Source organism: Phalacrocorax aristotelis, chromosome 1 (assembly GCF_949628215.1).
Source record: "Phalacrocorax aristotelis chromosome 1, bGulAri2.1, whole genome shotgun sequence".
Taxonomy (NCBI): Eukaryota; Metazoa; Chordata; class Aves; order Suliformes; family Phalacrocoracidae; genus Phalacrocorax; species Phalacrocorax aristotelis.
Genome location: NC_134276.1, coordinates 94,201,551 through 94,222,693, shown reverse-complemented (window position 1 = coordinate 94,222,693; position 21,143 = coordinate 94,201,551). Strand labels below are relative to the sequence as shown.

Sequence of the window (21,143 nt, the reverse complement as noted above, 5' to 3'; positions counted from 1 at the left end):
TCAGAAAAATTTAGTTATTCCAAAACAGAAAAACAGCATGGTCACGTTTGCTTCTTTTCTTAAAGAAACTACATTGAAAACAAAAAGCAGAGATTCCCTCAAATCTGAAGACAGATTCTATCAAGAAATTTGCGATAAAAATCCCAGAAGTTAACAATGTGCCTGAATCTGAATTTTTTTTGTTTAGGTTTTAATCTGCATTTGGTTAAAAGAAATGCTGGATAGTAATTTAAAAATCACCCCTTAAGACTAAAGATATTATCTGTAAGAAAGAGTGAATGACTTTCTATGTTTTAGGGAGCGCAGCTCTTACTGGCAGATAGAGTTGTCCATCACCACCAGGACTTCGAAAATATTTTCTCATTGTTCCTCATTTAAGCGATGTGCGCACATTACAACTTGTTACAATGTATCTATTTATAACTGTATTTATAAAATACACCTCTATTTTATATATATATATAAATTTACAGACACTTAAATGTGTTACAAAGTTTTTATGCCTTCATGTACCTCCACAACAGTCCTCAGCGTAGATTTTGCTGGCTATTCCCAAGGTCAGTGACAAGCAGGTAGTAAATCCAGATGAGCATGAAATAAGCGTGCAGGAAAAAGTTACCAGATCCTTTTTAATATAATGATTTATTTCTGATTCCAGTGTAAATCAACTAAATATTCTCATCTTAAACAATAAATAACCCGTACCGATATTGTTTCGCAAAACACTAGTCTCTCAAACTGCCTGCTTCCTAGAAAGTTTTCTGCTGAGATCCCAGCCAGCTGAACAGCCTTAGAAGCACCACTGGTTGGAGGTAAGGAACTCCCAAATCAATCACAGATTATTCTTCTGTCAGGTCTGCCTAAAAACATTTCTTCTACTGTGTGGCAACAGACGGCAGCGTGCTATATAACCTTTACCTTGGATTTCTGAAAGCAGCGGACTAAGAGCCGATACCGACACAACTTCAGGAGTGTTTCAACGTTTTAATTTGTGTTGTTTTACAGGTATAAAAGAAAACCTGTGTATCAGATCTTGCATACTCTTATACACGTGAATAATCCTTACTGATGAAACCTTCGTGTGACTTAGGACTACTCAAATGAGTACAGCTTTTAATGGTAGCCCTATACCCATATAATATTGAACACATGTGCTTCTAACATTCATAGAGGAGAGTAAAACTACAGTAAACTTGCAGCAAGAGACCAGCCATCCACACACGTACACCCTGTGTAGCTAATACTATCCCTCTCTTAGTGCAGCCACTGGGTGTATTGAAGATAACACTGTCTAGCCTGTCATTGTCCTGGGAGAAACTGCCTCTCCTAGCATTATAGCATACTTCAGAAAGATAAGCTTGTCCTCTAAAACACTGGTCTTAACAGAGCATCTTTGTCTCTATGACTCCCTCTCGTACCTTAGTTCTACCAGCAATGCCAGCACAGCTAGGTCAAAACATACATAGAGCAGCAATACTGTTAGTTAATGGGCACTCCATGCTGTGATGACGTGAGGCACAGCAAAAGCAATGGTCCTCATGCTGATGGCGTGTTTAAACTGTATTTGCACGACAGTAATACGACCCACACAAATATTTTTTTTCTCTCCTAACAGTGATTTCAATATCCAGTTCCCCATGCATGCACTTTAGGAGATTGGTACAAAAACAGGAAGTAATATAACACACTCTCTAAAAATATGCATATACGATAGTCTTCATCATCGATATGTGAGGTTAAATAGTACCTCACTACGTATACATACCAGACTCCTAGCTGCGTAGAGTCTCCTAACTGTTGACTTCACAGTAGCACAAGCATTTCACTGGCTGAGGTTTGGGAAGCTTCCATTGTTTCCACATAGCAAAATCACAAATGCACCATCACATACTGCGCCCGAAGTTTGCTTTAAGGATTTGAGAGCTTTCTTTAGATATGAAGTACTTCTATATATGAAGCCACTTTTTTTTTTTGCCCCAAATTCTAACATTTCAGACTTTGGTATGTCTGTAGACAGGCAACAACTATAATTCTCTGATTACTGATGAGCATCCAACTATCAAGTCAGATACTCAGTTTTAGCTAAGACACCTGAAAATTTGGCCCTGTGTGCTGAACTCTGCAGGTCTGGAAGCAAGGATTACATTCTCACTTGCTCCTTTAACTCACTACTGGGAAAAAAAAATCTGAAATACTCTTCTTCAACTAGAAAAGTACAGAGAAATATTACACTGTACTTCTTCACAGAGAAGTACAGAGAAATACTGTAGTGTCTTAAAGGAGTCACTTCACTATTTTGTGCTCCTCAGAGAGAGAAATTAGAAGTGAGATATTTGGTGTCTTCCCAGATACGTGAGGTACATTGGCAAGCTCAGGCCCAAAATTCCCATTACCATCCACCAATAATTTAATGAGATCAACATACACATACCACACAGAGACACATATTAAGCAAAATAAAAAACGTAATTCCATTATAAAACTGAACTATGAAGACATACATTTCCAGTGCAATAAGTTAAAAAAATAAAACCAGGTTAGATCTTTGCAGCATTGCATGTGACATTTCATTATAAATTACTTCGGACCCAAAATTGAGACACTTCTAACACAATGATGCTGATGTCACCCCTACTGAGGAACTTCACATCCTCCTTGACCATAGAATGGAGGCTAAGCTTAAGGACACTAGGAGATGCTTTGGGTCATGAACTACTTGTTTCCACTAGCAGCCATAATATATAATACTCAAAAGAAATGCAAGATGATAAGCAAACAAAGTGCAAAAAGTTTTCACTCGATTTTTGAAAATACCGTTGGTTTTGTGTATTTCCACTAAATTCTTGGGTGTTCATCTGCTACAGCTTTCTCAGCAACTTGCAAAATACAGAAACACTTTTATTTGTGGTGATATAGTGCATAGAAAAAGCCAACAACTTCCATTTCCTCTTTCAGATTTCACGGCTGTGGTACTTCTGAGGTGAAGAAGTCAGGGGTTTTGAACTACTGATCTTATAACATATCACAGCCTCAAAAAGAAGAACTCGGTGTCTTCTGTTCCCACATAACACATCACTGAGTTGCCTGCTCGGTGTATTACCAACTCCCTGACAATCCAGGTAGTGCTTGTCTCGATTTCAGCTACTTAAAAGGGAGACACATAGTCAAAACTAATTGTCAAGGCATCTGGTTAACACTGACTAATAGGTCTCCAGAGAATGATTCATATCCCCTGCCTTAGAGGACATTTTAAGATTGGTTGAATTACTCCCTGGAGATGTGCTCTGGAGAGCACCTACATGACTAGTTCACACTACTTGCCCAACTTCTAGATATTTAAAATTATATAAAGTAAATATCACCCTTATACCAGAACATGTCACAAAAATGAGCCGTTCCAGCACATCACAATTAATGCATTAAATTTAATTCCCTTACTAACAAGTGCCAAATATTAAGAGTAAACCAGTGCAAAGCCAATAACCCCTCTGTCCATTCTCAGTAACAGTCACATTTCGGTGTGAGTGCTGCCTAATTGGCTGTTTCTTGGCAACCTAGACTACAGTGCATTATAGAAGTCCAATTCTTATACCACAGAGAGAAGTATTATTTTATTACACTGATTAGAGTGTATAAAACGCCTGCATTTTGATCAAAGCAGACCACAGCTACAGTCAATATATTGTCAAGAACTATGCTCTGTTTCCATGCTAGGATGGCATGCCATAATGACATCCTATCTGAAATAAAATGCATTTCCCGCCATCCTTGGATTTCCTGAGTAAGATGAACATCAGGCCAGTTTTTGAAGGGTGTCTCCTATAATGATTTCAAAATAAGCACGTGATAATAAACGTACGTGCAAAAACCTCTGAAACAGAAGTCTACAAACAATGATTGCTCCCTATGTCCATACACAAACACACAGAGATACACATACTCATACACTAAGTTTTCCGCAAAGGTAGGCTTGTCAAGTCGTCATGCAGTGCTGTACCTGCAATAAAGAAATCCCATCCGCAAGACACAATGTCCAAGAAACACAACATTCCCAGCAGGTGATCTGCCACCTTCCAAAGGCACCTACTTGCTTCCAGTTGTATTAGGCATTGGAAGAGACACTTTGATGAGGATTCCCCTTTTGAGAATCTATTGTCTTGCTACTGCTCCGTGTTTCATCAGTATTTTCAGATTTCACCTCTGCCTTCTCTGTCAGTACGGTGGATTCAGGAGGCTTGCAAATAAAGCAGAGGAACTTGAAACAGGACATCAAGCCTTCGGAAATGCTGGATGAGAAAAGCTTTTTGCACGGGTGGCAGAACTGGTAGAACACCAACATGAAGAGGACAGCCATGCAGTAACCTATCAGGAGCTGCAAGACCAACAATGGGGCGCAGACATACAGGTAGATATCGGTTTTATAGATGTACCACATCAGCAGGAGGAAGGCATTCTCAATGAATCGCAGCATGTAATAGACAGTCAGTCGGTACCAATTTTGGGATTTGTTAATTAAGTCAGGATCATTGAGCTTTACCTGCACCGCTGACCAGCAGAACATGTTAATGCCAGCATACAAGAAGGTGAGAAGGCACAAGACGATGGTAGTGCCGACCCTGCTCAATGCCTTCTCTATGTTCTCGGGAAATGGGGACTTGCTTTGCCAGAAAAGGATCCATGGGTAGAAGAAAAAACCAAAGAAATTCGCTAGCACAACAGGAAGAGTCCAAATTTGAAGGACTGAACTGAAAAGGACCAACACTGTAACCCGTGTAGCAATCTCAAAGCTTCTCCACATGAATATGCATAGGTAGGCAGCTGGTTTCACGCTGACATCATAATCATCATACTTAATCTTAATAGCCAGGATGTTGCAGCGTAAGGCGCCGTATACAATCGACAGGAGAGAAAGGACCATAAAAATACCTGCAAAGAGAAAACACAGATCAGGACCTTCAGCTTAGCAGAATTTAAAGACATTGCATCAGGGTAGCACAGATGTAGTTGTCTTCATGGCACTTCTGGGGATTCTCAACAGCGCATAGGGTCAAATAAGCCATTCCCTGTATACAATTCTGGGTTCTTACTCAAACTGTCTCCTATTTTGGTCTTTATTTGTTACTCTCCCAACTAGCTAGAAATTTAAAAAAGGCATTTAAGTCACAGGTGTCTCTCCCTCCCCCCACCACTCCCACCTCCCAGGGCTGTTCATATACACTGTCTTTGGCAATTATACAGCTCAGTTGTAAAAGCATCCAAATTGCCCTCAGACTCTCACAGTACGGCACAGGTCACAGGGGTACAACTCCCCTGCAGAACAGATGAAGAACTGAAATTCTGGAGTCACTTGGGCGCGCGGATACCTCAGTGCTTGCAAAGCTCAATGTTGAAGTAGAGTGTCTAAGTTCACAGAAGAGCTCTGCGACAGAGCTCAAGACTGAAAGCCAAAGCGCTTTAAACCCAGAACCATCTGCACTTTTTCCACCTGTGTAGACAGGTATTTGCTCACCTGCCTACACTGTGTTTTGCTATACATCTGTTTTCCTTATACACATATCTATGTCATACATTTAAAAACAACACTCCTTTAAAAATTTAAAAACAAAACTCCTTTAAATTCAGACCAGCCTTCTGTATCTCCCATCTACCCAGAATCCCTCAAGTGAAGGTTTCACGGCAGTTAAATTCTGCAGCGAGGGAAGGGGGAGGCCAGTCATTACCTGCCCTCCAGATGCGATAGGGGCAAAGCTTTCTGGCACTGCAGGAGGGAGTCTTGTCTTGCTACATTAATTACGTACGGATGTATAAGAGCCCTGGATGCATAGAATAAGCATTCATAGATAAGTACCTTGATGTTCAGAACTGTTAACTGCCCATGGTGTTGTTAGCATTTGCATACTTTCTTCACAATTTTTACCACCATGCTGAATAGCTGATCCAGGAGACTAATTTTAGGTACCCCCAATCAATAGTTTTAGTTTCAATCTTGACATTTTGTCCACACAAGGAACACTTTCACTGCAAATGAGTTAAGCACAGCAAATATTATTTAGTTGTTTCTTTTAAAATTTCAGTGAAACTAACCAAGCTAACTGGTCATGCTATAGGGCGTTATATTGCATCAGATAAAATAATCAGAGGTGGGAATTCTTAATTATGTCAATTACTTTTGCAATGCTTAGCAACCACTGTGTTCTGCAGCCTTCAATTAGCTTATGTGTCAATATCCTACAAATGAACTTGATTCCCTGCTTCACTACAGCTATTTAGCCATAATTTTCTTTCTAATGAAAGTTACTAATTTCTAAGCATGGTTTAGAAATGAACACGTGTATTTTACGATCTCTAACAACTTTCTAACAGGATTTGCTCTGTCATTTTAGCTAACCTCTCTCCCATTCCAATCCAAAACCATCTCTGAATTACTTTGGAAAAGAATTAATTAATCCTTCATATCTAAATTTCCAATAACGCTCAGTAAGCTGAAACACATTTGCTATTTTATATGGTCATTTTGTGCATGCCAACTTTGGTGCATATATTCTCTGAAAATGGTTATGTATTTGCTTGTTAAACACTTACATTTTTAATGTGCGTTTTTAATCACCTTTCTTACAGCACTGTACTTGATCTGAGACTTTTTAAACCCCATGTCTTAGAAAACATTGGCTGAAAGCAGAAGAGCAAGTCAGTGCAATCAAGAATACCGCCTGATATCCTTTACAAAATCTTTCCTGTTGTTTTGAGCTGGCTCTAGAGCTGTGACAGAACAAATAACTTCCATCTGCTAATGAAGCAAAAGAATATTCTCAGAGGTAAAGAAAAAAAAACCCTACCCGCTGGGGACTGCGTGCTGCTGTCCTGGAACTCTGCTTGCTTTCTGCTTCAATCGGCTGAGACATTAATCTTATTACCTGGATTCATTTTAGGGATTCTATGTTAATCTCAAACTTCTCTTAAAGACTCAAGCCTTCAAAAGAGGCATTTCTCCATTGATAGAAACCAGGTCATGTTGACTCTGGTTTAATACAGTAGCCCAGTCCTGCTCCTTTCCCAAAAGCTCAGTACTGCCAGGTGCAGTACCAAATCTTCAGCTGAAACATCATTTTTAAGTCTGTGAGAAAGATGGTTTGAAGCAACCACAAAGGGAAATGTAGGAGGGTGATGTTATTGTTGCTTTTACTCATCCTGAGCAGGCAAAGAAGTGAAAATTTAAAAGGCAAAGTATCTTCTCCTGGAACGGTTCCAAATCCCATAAGTCCTCGTAAAGGTGGCATTTCTTCTTCCTTCCTGCTCCCAGAAGGCTATACTTCTCTTACATATCAGAGGTGCACACTCACAGAGTCATTCAGGCAGCCACTGTTTTACTTAGCTGGGTTTTTTGTTGTGTCTTAAGTCTTTTCATGACCATGTCTTTCCCACTTCAGAAATCGCTAGAAGAGTGAATTCTGTTCTAGATGAGCTACATCACAAATACCTATCACTGAAATCTTACATTCAGCTGAAGAATTACAAGTTATCTATTATATATACTGTAGTTTTCTAAACTGATAATCAGAACACTTGAAAACTAAGGGCATTTATTTTGCTACTTAGGACAAGATACCCAGATAGAAATTTTTTTGCCTTAACATACAATTTCAACACTGAAAACAACTATTAATACTCAAAAAGTACTCAAAGTGTGTTGTTCAAATAATGAGAGAAGTATTCTGTGGTCAGAGCTTAATGAGTTGAGGAGAAGCAATTGTTGAAGCATCTTAAGATACCTGGGAAGACCACCTACAAAGCACAGTTCATGAAAATTACGGAAGTGACACTGCAAACACCAGAAAGTTGAAAAAAATCATGAACCCAAAGCCCCTGTTCTTGAAGACGGCAGTCACTGCTACAAATTTTCATTTAAGAAAAATGCACCTATTGCAGCATAATAATTTTATTTTTAAATGGTAGGAAATCCACCTTTTGAGATTATTTTACCACTGTAAGCAACACTTGAAAAAGATAACTGCTGCTAACAGCAAAAAACTTTAAACTTACAAAAAGATCGCTCTTAACAGAAGCAGATCTTCTGCATTCAATACTGCACACTGCGAACAGGCCCTTTTTCAAGAGGCCAAGTCATGCATCCCCCACCTCCAGCTAGCTGGTTTTGTAATTAACGCTAACTCAAGTCTTTTTGGCCCCTCCTGGCCTTGTGCTTCTCCAGGTGGTACTACCTAAGTGAAGAGGTCTGGACAGCTGCCCAAAGGCGTGCAGGTAGACCTAAGCCTGATGTCAGCCACCTCCTCAAAGCAAGGTTATAGCTGGCTTTAAGGCAATGCATGATACTGACAGACATCGAAGCATTTAGTACAGGGCGAAGCCCAAATGCACAAGACAGACTTCGGCATCTGTTCTGGGAGTGGCAATTACAAAGTCAGACCAGGCATTTCATAGAGTAACAAGCCAGGAATTTCTTCCCAGTTATGCTGCAACTGAAGAAAGAGCTGAATGTCTAGAACTAGGACTCGGACTAGGCTATTACATGGGGGTTTCCAATGTTGCATTTCATTCAACAACACTTCTATGCATTTCATGCTAAACAGTCACTGAAGCTTAGTGTCTCTCATCACTAACCTAGAGGCTTTGTCCCGCTTTTGCAACTCTCTCTAGTTCTCTTGATCTTACATTCTTGGCAGACAGTGAGATGACGATTTTGGAGAATGCCAGACACTGGCAAGAATCTGATCATCCAGAAGAAAACATCCAGAGAAATTAATGAATGCCATGAAATGCACAAGGAAGATGCAGCATGGCTTTGTTTGACAAAGGGCTAGGCAAGGATGCACACTCTTCTCAGAACTATTCAGTTCAATGCTGGAAGCAAAAATGAGTTTCAAACAGATCTGGAAGGGGAACACCATGCTATGTAGCATGACAGTAAACAGCTTTACGTTCATAGGTGATACTGACCTCATTACCACCGACCAAGCAGAATTTACACAGAATAACTGACAGGGTGGTGTAGGAACCCAGAAAAATAAGAGACTGATGAAGAGACGACAAAAAAATGCGGAAATCACAATACAAGAAGAAAAGAGTGACAATTAGAGACAAATGGAAAAGAGTGTGCAGTTTGGAGGACAAGTGTCAAAGAACAGGCAAGTTGAAGACCTTTGAAGTGTGGAAGAAGAGCTGGACTAGCTGTTACATTACTTCAGTGACGCTGCAGGATCAAAAGGTTGAAGTTATGCTCCTATACATGAGAATCCCTGTATATGCATCATTCCTGTTTATTCTGGAGGCTGACTAATACTGGTGGACAAAAGGTATTACTGCAGAAATAAGCTAGCTAAAGAGACTGCAGAAAGTTTCAGTATTTCAGAAAGTAAAATAGAGGTTAGGACTCTTGTTTTTCTGATAAATGAGCTCTAATAGACATTGCCACTGTTCCTAAATCACTGATTAAAGAAAAAACACTTTTTTTTTTTTCTTTTCATGTCTATATTTTAGAATTACACCTGCTACGGAGATGGCTTCTGGGAGACATGAGATGACTACTGCATTTGCTGGTGGGTTCACTGAACTCCCTGGTGAGCCAGCTTATCTCTGTTTAACTTCATTTCACCTGCAGAAGGTCACTTATCACTCTGTGATTCAGAATTTATCTCAGCAGCGACTGATCGAAGTCAGAAGTAACAGGGAATTACAAATCATTATTAAATATGGAATTCTCTAATCATCTGGAACACAGTGCTTCCTCTTGGCAATCACAACCAGCAAGGTCAACACCAGTAACAGAAGAAATACAATAAAAAGGTGACCTTTCTCAAGCAAATGCCATCTGCAATGAAGTGATTAGAAATTTTGCTAACTGCAATGCTCAGCAAAGGATTCAGCTGCTTTGTTCACATCCCATGTCACAGCTGCCATGGTTATTCAAAGAGCCTACCTTAGCTGTGAAGTACTCAGAAGCTGTCAGGAGCAACGTCTTTCAAGTAACTACTGCTATGACCTTAAACAAGTACTTTTGTATAAAGACCTTAACCTGTTGCAATATCCTTACGTGCTGACTTGCCCTTTGGCACGCTGCAGTTTTCGATTCCCTGAGTTGAGGGGAGAATCCTGACCTTACAGAGGCTCCTGCAAAACCCTTAGTTCCTTACCTTGGTACACTGCCAACCAAGGCACGAGAATTGAAGAAAGCATTCAGATCCATAACGTGTCACTCTAGCCTCAGCCTCCCTAGCTGTGAGGTTGGTAAAGATCCCTGGCCAGTCAGGGTCTCGGAGATCTAACAAGAGCTATTTTGTATTTCAGTGGAAACACACCTCCAGTTCACACATGTGCCGAAGTCCTTTCTCACATCAAAAAGCTGGTTGTCCTGTGACCAGCTGGAGTAGGTTCAGCAGCCAGGCAGCAAATCAAGGCTTTTTTTTCAAGGAGCTGGAGCACATCATGGGAGCAAGATGCAGAGTCCCATGGTGAGAGAGATGTGTCCTGGTAAGTCCATGTGGTGCATCACTGCTTCATGAAGGCTTAACAGCTTGGGTTCAGAGATGAGATGGCCACATTCGCACACCAGCTTATTAAGTCCTGCCTTTTGATTCCAAATTCAGAGTCTGGCATGAGTAAAGACAGTTCATGTCCTCAGTCCATATCTGAAACTGTATTCCTCAAAGTACACCTTCCTTAATGCAGCATGGAAAAACATGCTCTGCCCTGTACCCCAAGGAATTTTCCAGAAAGTTTGCTCAAAAACCAAAATGGACAAAGGTAAGTTTTTTTTTTCTTTTCTTGAAGACAACTTAGCCCCTCCAGATGCCTCCCTCTCATGCCATAACGGCCACTTATCAAATTAATGTTTTTATAGCAACCCAAGTATACTACAGGATACTACATCATAGTCACATAGAAGCAACATGACGGTATAGATAAACTTGAGCAACATCACCGTCAAAAGCTGTCAGAGAGATGAAAGCCATTGCAATGTGTTTGGTTCTTGCCGCCCAGGGCAGCTACACCTGACTGTGGACCCTTCTCCTCTCCCTCCCACCAAAATATGGAGGTGATAACAACAGCTCTACCTACTTCTGGCAGCTGTGATCTCCTGCTGCAGGACACAGATGTAGAGCTGGAGCGTGAGCTGGGGTGCTGAGCCGAGGAACGCCTGGATCACAGACGCCCTGCTGAATGCAGACCTGTGCGTACACAGCTTGCCTTCAGCCTGGCCTACTTCCTTCTCAATTTCTTCAGAGTACCCATCCTTGGGCATCTGCCTTTTCTTCGTGATGCTGACATAGGGCTCTTCAACTCTGCCAGCACGGAAGTAAATGTAAAAGACTTCCACACACCTACAAGCAAATCAGTAAATAAACAGGAAAAAAAAATGAAAGAAAAGCATAGGTCATTCCACTCCTTAGTATTTTAAGCCATCGCATCCTAAGTCATTTGTCCACAGAGCAAAGCCTGTACATTTTCTCCTCTTGGTAAATTTGGAATATGACAGATTTCACCCCTTACAACATGAACTACATAGACTAGAGGGCAAGAATCTGGCAGTGCCCTTCGGGGTTCTTGTAGTACTCGGACACAGGAGGTGGTTTAGTTGTTTCCTGTGAGCTTACTCTCTTACTCCCTTACTCTCTGCTGTCCTATTAAAGTCCTTAAACTACTTATCCACTACACTAATCATAGGCTCCCAACCCAGGACCCAAGCTGGAAGGGCTTCTTGAGATTCTCATGGCTTTCTCTTGGTGTTACATGTACATCTGTGACATGGCAATAAAACCACTTCTCGTATCTTTGACTTAAGCAATCTCAAGACACTGGAGAGAAGCTCAGGGTACAAGCGGGTGCATACACCTCAGACAGTTGGACTCTAGTCCTTGCTTTACCAAGCAATGGTCCCAAAACACGAGTAACAAGCCATAGCACCAATAACGAGAACAAGCAGTTTAGAGCCTCACAACTCTGGATATTAACATTTTTTAAAAAAGACACAGAAATAGGAGCCTTACTCCTTACGTTTGCTTACATTTATTGCAATGTTTAAGGAAGAGTAAACACAATCTTGCAAAAATATTCTAAGGAAGAAGATGCAGTGTTTCCAGTTGCTGCAGCTCTTTGTACTTTAAACACAGGCGAACCAAACCCTCTTGTTTATGTAAGTCTAACTTAGACTAAATTCCAAAGAAAAAAGTGGTGCCAGCACATACTTTTCTATCCATAAATTACATATTGTTGTAATATGCGCTGACTCTGCCCATGCACAGAAAACAATCCATACATTTGGGAGGGGATGGAAAAAGACTAAAGGGGTTGGCAGTAGCAAATGCTGTAGCAGCAAGGACAAGTTGGCTCCCTGAGTATTAAAGAAGATAATCCAGCCTCAGACACATTTATGAAAATAAAGTTCCTGAAACTTCCTTCCAATGCCTATTTTCATTTTGGCAAAAACTTTAGCAAAACTATTGTAAGAGAGCTGCTCAGGTATGAAGGTGTCAATGGTGGGCTTGGGCTTCAAGCAGGACCCAAAACACAAAGGAGGAACAGTCAGCCTTGACTGGGAAGTAATAACAAGCAAGGATCTACTGAGGTACAGATGAACTCACAAGCTGAGGGGGAAGGGAGAGGAAAGAAACATTGTCACATTGGACAGGGTCCTAAAAATATAGGGCCTGTACTGAGTTCATGTACAGCAGGACCACAAAGGATAAATAGCATTGACTACCGAAAAATAAAATCCCCAAAAGCCCAAACTCAGGGGAGACACAACCTGTCATCTCTTTTATGCCTGTCCTGGTTTCAGCTGGGATAGAGTTAAATTTCTTTGTAGTAGCTGGTATGGGGCTGTGTTTTGGATTTTTGCTGGAAACAGCGGTGATAATGTGGAGATGTTTTGGCTGTTGCTAAGTAGTGCTTACACTGGTCAAGGACTTTTTCAGCTCCCCGTGCTCTGCCGGGTGCACAAGGAGCTGGGAGGGGGCACAGCCAGGACAGCTGACCCCAGCTGACTAAAGGGATATCCCACACCATACGATGTCATGCTCAGTATATAAAGCTGGGGGAAGAAGAAGGAAGGGGGGGACATTGGGAGTGATGGCGTTTGTCTTCCCAAGTAACCGTTACACGTGATGGAGCCCTGCCTTCCTGGGGATGGCTGAGCACCTGCCTGCCCGTGGGAAGCAGCGAATGAATTCCTTGTTTTGCTTTGCTTCCGCGCGCAGCTTTTGCTTTACCTATTAAACTGTCTTTATCTCAAACCATGAGTTGCCTCACTGTTACTCTTCTGATTGTCTCCCCTGTCCTACCAGGGGGGAGTGAGCAAGCGAGCGGCTGCGTGGTGCTTGGTTGCTGACTGGGGCTAAACCACAACAATGCCCAATACTGGTACATGCTTCAAGAAGGAAAAACAATTGTAGTGTGAGCAACAAGACTGGTGAGGGCTGGCTTCCAGCCCAGAGGGAAGCTCAGGGGAGAGAAACCCTCACTGCAAGGGCAACCTGTGGCACCACCTCTAGTCACATCTCCTCCCATGGCCCAACACACATGGTATCTTCTTCTGTAGGCATAATCCTCTGACGAGGACTGACCTGTCTTTCTTTCCTTCCATAGTGGCTGCTGGGGTTCACTCCCTCTACCTGGTTGCCTTTGCAGGTAACACTTGCTGGAATGCAGCATCTCCAAGTCATCGACAGGTCAGATTTGGCCAGTGAGTTTTTGTAATGTACAAATAAGGCTTACATTCTATTGAAAAGTATTTCACAATCACAAAGCATGGAGCTACGCTCGTCTGAGACTTTGAATTCCCATTTCTTTCTCAGGTTGATTTTTTCTTCAACAATTGCCAAGTCAGAGTCTAACACAGCCTTTTAGTGGAAAGCTCACAGCCCAAACTGTAAAGCAGCACTGACAGAAATTCAGATAAAAGCATACTGATTTTTGTTTTAATAAGCTTGATTTAATTTCTTCCTCCAAACTGACCACCCTAGTTTCACCTGCTCTAGATGGAAAACAGTTTTAGGACCGTTGTACTATCCTTGATTCACTAGGCTTCAGCTACTATTATCACTAAGCTATTTGAAGCGCCTGGTGTGCTGGTGGCTCCATTCGCAGTGGTGACTGTTTTCCCCTTGTTCATATTTTCAGTCCTTGCCAGTCTTGTTCCATGTGGAAGAATCCACACAGCCAAAAATAAAGTGTGAAAAATTAATAAAGCACAACAGCTTATGAAACCAACAGAGATTCTGAAACAAACAAATTGATTTTATTCCAAAGGAAAGATCCCAGAACATTTTTGTCTCACTTAGTATTCACAGCCATCTACTCATCCTGAGCCGAGGGCAAGTCTGTAGCTATTACGGAAAATGAGATCTCAGCATCAGCCTCTGAACTCTTGCCGCGTGTGATCAGAAGCAGATATAGTCTAGGGACTCATCTAACAAATATGCAGTAATCCCACTAAAGAGGTGATAAGATTCATAAGACCACTGACTATAGCAAGTATTATAATCGACAAAATGTTGGGTTTTAGAGCAAGCATTTGATTTGTATTTATTAGCTAGGTATTAAGTAGGGGTATATTGTTTGTGATGGGAAATTTTATGTCTGTATAGAAAAGCAAACACAATGTGAAATGAATGGTCCGATGAGCAAAGCTTAGGGCCAAAGGGGACTTTTACCAGTACAACAGAGTAATAAAACTGGTATATACAAGCACTCAGATTACATCAGTAAGGATGCCCATCTTCTTCTAAGCTCTGCCCATTCCGTGCAAGAGTGCCTCTGGAGGTCATGCCTTCTGGGGCCAGTAACCAATGTACTCAAACTCTAGTTGTTGCCACTGCTCAAGCACCCGCTTCAAACAGGAGCGGACTGACAGCTGATACACTAGAAAGAAAGAGCACCAGCCTAAATGTTTAAGTAATAAAGTGTAAGAGAGGCATAGGCTCTTGAAGAACCATCCAGGTAAGAAGGGTTCAGAAGAATCAATTCAGATCACATACCTGTACCACGTTATGACTTTGTCTATGAAATGCCTTCAGAAAGGTTGTCTTTAAATGAAACACAACTAAAAGACAATGCAAGAAGGCAATTGCTTCAAGCCAGTGTTCCTCCACAGTTATGAAATCCGCTACAGAACAGGGAATTCCCCAGAAGCCCCAGTTGCTCACTGCTCATTGCTGCTCTGCTCTGGAGGAACAGGAATGTGAGATCCCAACTTCTTCTGCACAATCCATCTCCTGCCATGCAGTGATGTTTAGGGCCCTTTCAACAGATCCTCACATGGCATCAACAGCAGAAGCCATGCAGCTGGCCGGTTTCACTGCATGTAAAGCAATGACAGTTGCAGTATGGGCTCTGAAGGAACTAAAATTACTTTGAAGAAAAAAATGTCAGAGCTAGTCTCTAGAGGGGAAGTTAAAAGGTAAGAAAAAGATGGTGCTGCTTTCTGCTCTGCTGCCAAATCTTGGCAAAGAATAGCTATACTTTTTCAAGGATCCTGTTGGTGCCTACAAAGCGTGATTCAGCAGCAACACATTTGTCTTCTACACAGTCAGTAGGAGGAATAATCCTATATGCCTACTGAGAGCAAGCATGTCATTCCCTCTTTTAATCATGGATGTGTGGGATTTAAATACAGGCAAAATAATGGTGGTGTGAAGAGGGTGCAGGCAATGAAAACAGAGAACTTTCCACAGCCATCAAGCGCTCCAAGAGCAAATGTCTATTCAAGACAGCTATCCACACACACTCACTGCAAACCTACAAGCAGATTTCTCTAACGACTCAATTTTTAGTCATTCCTTTTCTTTAGAGAAGTGTGCAAAAGACTTATCAGTCCTGCAGATTTACTTACCTGTGTCAAAGATTTGTTCCTCACTCATTGTTCTACCTTCCATCTGCACTGACTTTCTGTTCATCGCATCTTGGACACCTAACACATCTGCTCAAGAATAAAGGAAAAAAAAAAGCCTGAAGAGGGTCTAGGCATATTCTTCCCATCTGGAAAAGAGGGAGATGCATCAACAGTTGTCAGCTGTAAACTTTAGAGCTAGCAGTAAGGTCTCCTACAGTAAGGTCTGCCAATGGAAGTCCTACAAGGAAGAGAGGTTTTTAGGTCTGTGCTATTCTGAACTCTAAAGCAGGTCACTAGGAAAGACAGACTACCCATGAGAGACAATGCTTCTGCACAACGTGACTGAAGCATTTTCTGCCCTGTTCTAGCTTATTAGATTTCAAACTGCATAATTAGGTGCCCAAAACATTAATGACTGATAATTTCAGCTTACAGGTGTTTTGGTTTGAGTTTGGGTTTTTTTGGGGGGGGAGGGAAAGGGGGTTGGGTTGTTTTTTTTTTGTTTATTTGGGTTTTTTTTGTTTGTTGGGGTTTGTTGTTTGTGTTTTTTTTAGTCTTTTTTTTTTTTTTTTTTTTTACTTCCTGCAGCTCACAGAATCCAATTTTGGCTGTAACAGCAGCTCCTCTGGCAGTGTGATGCAAACTTCCTACCGCATCTGCTTTGCTGCTGTCTACATGGTACATAGACACATGTAATTGTTTTGCCTTATACTCTGAGAAACAAAGTCTGATCCCCTTTAAAAAAAACAATGGTCTATTGTTTATATCCTTGTCCCATTAAAATCTGAGGAAAACAGTCATTAGTGTTATATACAGGGGCCTGTTATATTGGCCTTTTGAGTTTTTTTCACGAGAAGTTCATCAGCCTGCAAACAGAGCCATCTCCTACTTGCAATGTTCCTCATAAGAAAGAGCCTGTAGGCCCATATTCAGCTAGCAGAGCCCTAGGGACGGTAGTTTCAAAGGCACCAGCAGTCACTTAGCTTTCCTCTCTATGAAGTTGGTGTCAGAAGGAGGTACTGGCAAGCTCACACCAGCCCCTTCTAGATATGCCACGTCAGTACTGTCTTCAGTAAATCAGATAGTAAGGAACCACCACATCCCAGCAGACGTACGGTATGACATCACCAACGCCCCCTGCTCGTGACTGTAAGCCCCAACTGTTCAAGTCAGTCTGCTGGAAATCTGCACTCCTCACTTCAGCTCCTGAGCTATTCATTGCTTGCAGGATAGAAAGGGCAAGCAAGTTAACAAGGGTTTCTCTGGCACCCCTCACGAAGAACTATTTACATTTTGAACAAATCCCCAAGTACAGAACAGTACACTAGCAAAAATACATCCAGTTACTATTTATTGGAATTGCAGCAGCACCTAAAACCTCAAGACAGCATCGGTGCTACAGATGCTGTCCAAATGAACAGGGAACAAAGAGACAGTCCTTGGCTCAGGAGCAGTCGATAATGAGCCAAAAAGCTCATCATGGTCTTCTCTAAAGACAAGAAAAGTGTATTAAGTCTCTCATTGACATTGGCTATCACTTTAAGTCTTTTTTTGTGTGTGTGTGTGTAATAATTTACTTTGTGTGGTAAAAGAATCTCCTTTTACAAAAACAAAAAAGAGAGAAAGCATCCAAATATATTTTCTAAGCATCCAGACAAGTCAGTGTGCTCACAAGGAGTGGCACTGACCTGAAATGCTGCAGGAATCCCCCACGGTGCCAGAAACCTGCAGTCACTTTGTTCCAGCCAACTCTCTGGACCACCTCCAGCATTCTTACATCCTGGGATTCAGAGCCAGGCCACTGAGGGGGGTAGGAATTTTTCTCTACAAATTACTCAGAATTTATAGACAAACTCTTAGGCAGTAGGAGAAGAAATTAAAAAAAAGAGTGTATCGACAGTAGTCTCCCAGCACAGCAAAAGTCCTCTCCAGGAAGAGGGATGCTTCCTAATTTTAGTGCTTCCAGTGGCAGCAGCAGGACAGAGAGTGCCTCCTGAACAGGTGGAGTGTGGGTGTTTGGGGAAGGTGGTGGTATGCAAGGTTTTGTAAGAGAATGTACTTTTTTCCCTGTCACGCAGAAGATTCAAAATAGGCCGGATCACTTGGCTTGCAAAGCTAAATACCCTCCTTCCCTGCCAAGATATTTCCATGCCATTCCCAAAAATTTAAACTTCACTTTTTAAGGGAAAAAGGAAGGGGAGAAATATGTCTGGCTTTTAAGATGATGAAGAAAATTCACACAACATACATGGGCTGTCTGTAAACCAGTGTGCTGATACTCAATTATTTGAATCTGAACAAAGAAATACTAACTATCCTGCATCATGTCACAAACCAAATAGAGATGGTTAAAAAGCTAGTGTTGGCTTTTTTCATAGCCAGCTGAAGCAGACTGTCCTCTGTTGAAGCAAGCCACCTCACACAGCCTGAAGGATCTCTAACATTTCATTCTGAGGCCACAGGCAGACAGAGCCTGGGGCGGCTCTACTGTATATATGTCCTGTTTGACCTAATTTGAGCCAGCACACCCTAAAAGGCCCTGGGCTGTGCCAGTGAGATCTAAGAGAGACTGCACACAGGGGATGAGGTGAGGCTTGGTGCTGGGCAAACAGATGACTAACAGAGGCAGGGCTCTCTGGTGCAAAGGAGCAGAGGTTTGCCTAAAAGGATGGACAAAATGGCTCCAGAAACAACAGTCCTTTTCAGCTTACAACAGTTAAAGTCACAGTGAAATGGTGATACAGCCAAAAAATATTTTGCCTTCTAGCTATCACCTCAGACTTGTGTGTATTCCAGTCCACACAGGATAGAAAGCCTCCTGTGCAAAGTAGGGAAAGGTAGGGTATTTCATATGCTGAAAACACTCCAACTTCTACCATGTAGATCTACACCTGATAGGAAGCAATCGGCTTCCTCTTCTGACAGATAAAACAATGTTTAGTGGCAGCGGGTAGGAAGGCAAAGAAGGGGGGGGGGGGGGGAACAAACCCCAAACCCCAACCTTTAACGTCTGCCTCTGACAGATCGCTTTGCCTTCCCACACTTCTGTATTGTATCCTACAAATAGATACATTTCCCTGAATCTAAAGAGAGGTTGTTTTCTATGAAACCTTTCCTGTTAATTTGTAGAGTCCTTCCAGCCTTTAGCAGGAAATAAGTTTTCCAGGTGGCACGAATGTACACCTTTTATTCGTAATTAAAATTAGTAATTATAATTCCAGTTAACCTGGTTCTAGAGAGAGGGTAATGTGCATCACTTCATACTGCCTCAATGATGCCATGGGGACTGTGGCACAGGCACGCTGCAACGCTTCCAGAACACTTTCAAACCTCCTGGAAACTCTTAAGTTTGTATGTCTTTGAGAAAGACAGAAATGCAGAGCTGGCAACGCACTCATACACTGCAGCATCATGGAGAGGAGAGCACTTCCGTATGCCCGCTAGTTTTACAGTGGCGACTGCAGCTGGGCGCTTGCCAACACAGCAGAAAGTGTGTTCTGCACAAGACGAGACTCGTGTTGTCAACAGATAAACTTGATGTTGAGAAAGAAAGAGAAAGTGAGATCACACTTGGTGGTTAAGGTCAAAGCAGAAGCCTATGCCTCTTCCAGATAACTAGAAAGAAATTCCTCTATGTTTGCTTCTTCCCATCTTGCAGCCTGACGTTTCTTTCCTTGTCTGACCTCAAGAAATTGGTTTAGAATGACAGAAGTCATGATCATAATTTTTATTCTGACAGTTGTTTTCTCTTTGGTTCCACCAAAGAGAATTACTTTCCAAAGAATGTGTAAGTATTTTTTTCTTAGCTTTTAGAAAATCAAAGCTGTTCAAGAACTTCAGTGTGAAGCCATAAGTTAAATATCTTTTAAAATTAACAAAACAAACAATCCAGGCATGGTTATAGAAGAATTCAGTGTTTTTGAAGTGTGAGACGTTTTGTACCATCTAAACTGTTCACCCTCGTTAGCGTTAACAAATCTTCCTCTTCTACACTGTCCAGGTATTTTAAAAAGTTGGGGATACTTCTCCTAGCCTCTACTACAGCGATGCTATATTCCATTCCCTTTCTTTTTAAGGGAAAGAGTTGAACATAAGTTTAGAACGAAAGCCCCCAGTTGTCACGGGGTTACACCACCTCCATAACTTTGATCTGTCTGGTTTCTGTTCCTAAGGGCATTTTCAGTCACGAGTCGAACCAAAGTTGAAAAAACCTCCAAAGCAATTTCGGGCAAGAAGCTCGCTTTGGGAAAGAAAAGACAGACTAAAGCATTGCTAGCATCTCCAAGATGCGTGGACGGGATGGGCGCTGTCATTGTTTTAAACTAGCACCCGAGTAAGCCTTCCTTTCTCCCATGGGAGCGACCTCAAAGCGTTATGGATAAAGCAGCGGCGAGCAGGCACGACCAGTTGCAAAAAGCCACACGGACAGAAGCTGAGCCCAGGATACGGCGCCAGAAGGAGGGCGCAGGCTCTGACCCCTCCGCCCGCCACCTGCCCCCCGGCAGGGGCTCAACCCGCGCCCTCCGGCGCCGCCCGCCTACGGACGCGGGAAAAGGCAGCGATTCCTCCCGCGGGCTTCGGGACTAACACCGCGAAGGACCCGGCCGCGGCTGCGGGCGGTGCGGAGGGGCAGCAGCAGCCGCCGCCGGGCCCGCCCGCCCCAAGGCCGGGGTGTGGGGGCGCCCCTGCCAGCCCCGCCGCGGCGCCGGCGCCCCCCGGGCTCGGGCTCGCCCCCGGTGGGGCGATAAGGGGCGGTGGGGCGGGACTCACCGACCTGACGAGGGGCCCCAGCTGCAGGAGGTGCAGCAGCAGCACCAGCGGGCGGTCGCGGCTGACGTCGCGGTGGATGAAGACCAGGCTGAGCTGCACCAGCGCGCAGGGCAGGAGGGCGAACAGCAGCGTCAGCCACTGCCACATGCGGTCCCCCGCCGCGCGGTACGCCCCGCTCAGGCACAGGGCGGCCGCCGTCTCCGACACGAAGAGGATGAGGGAGACAAGGACGGAGCCCGGGAATTTCATCGCCGCCACCGCCCGCCCGCCCGCGGGGCGCGTTTTCGCCGCGCCGCAGCCGCCCCACGCCCCGGCCCGCCCAGCCGCTGAGGCGCGGCGCCCGCCAGGGGGCGCCCGCTCGGGGGAGCCGCTGCCGCTTCGCCGCCGGGCCGCGGCCTCCGGCCGGGAGGAGCCCGGGAGGGCGCGGGGGTCGTCGGGGCCCCCCCGGCGGCGGCGGCCCTGGCGCGGGTGAGCTCGGCGGGGCTGCGGCTCGATCGTGACCGCGGCGGGGCTGGGGGCCTACGCGGTG

At 43.3% G+C, this 21,143-nt stretch overlaps 1 protein-coding gene across 1 annotated transcript; it reads right to left on the bottom strand.

Annotated features, from left to right (window-relative positions):
* Positions 1-2,391: 2,391 nt before the first annotated feature.
* On the bottom strand, positions 2,392-20,916 carry XK (X-linked Kx blood group antigen, Kell and VPS13A binding protein). The gene is made up of 3 exons (XM_075097961.1): positions 20,619-20,916; positions 11,074-11,336; positions 2,392-4,926 (listed from the first exon to the last, which is right to left on the bottom strand). Exons 1-3 carry the CDS (start codon positions 20,861-20,863, stop codon positions 4,103-4,105), a joined length of 1,332 nt encoding a protein of 443 aa, XP_074954062.1. The 5' UTR covers positions 20,864-20,916; the 3' UTR covers positions 2,392-4,102.
* Positions 20,917-21,143: the final 227 nt, after the last annotated feature.

Excerpts from the sequence above, each read along its gene's own strand:
- XK (XM_075097961.1), bottom strand. The coding sequence starts at position 20,863 with ATGAAATTCCCGGGCTCCGTCCTTGTCTCCCTCATCCTCTTCGTGTCG. Across the intron at positions 11,337-20,618 it reads CAGCTGGGGCCCCTCGTCAG|GTGTGTGGAAGTCTTTTACA; the intron begins GTCGGTGAGTCC and ends ATTTGCTTGTAG. Across the intron at positions 4,927-11,073 it reads GGAGATCACAGCTGCCAGAA|GTATTTTTATGGTCCTTTCT; the intron begins GTAGGTAGAGCT and ends TTCTCTTTGCAG.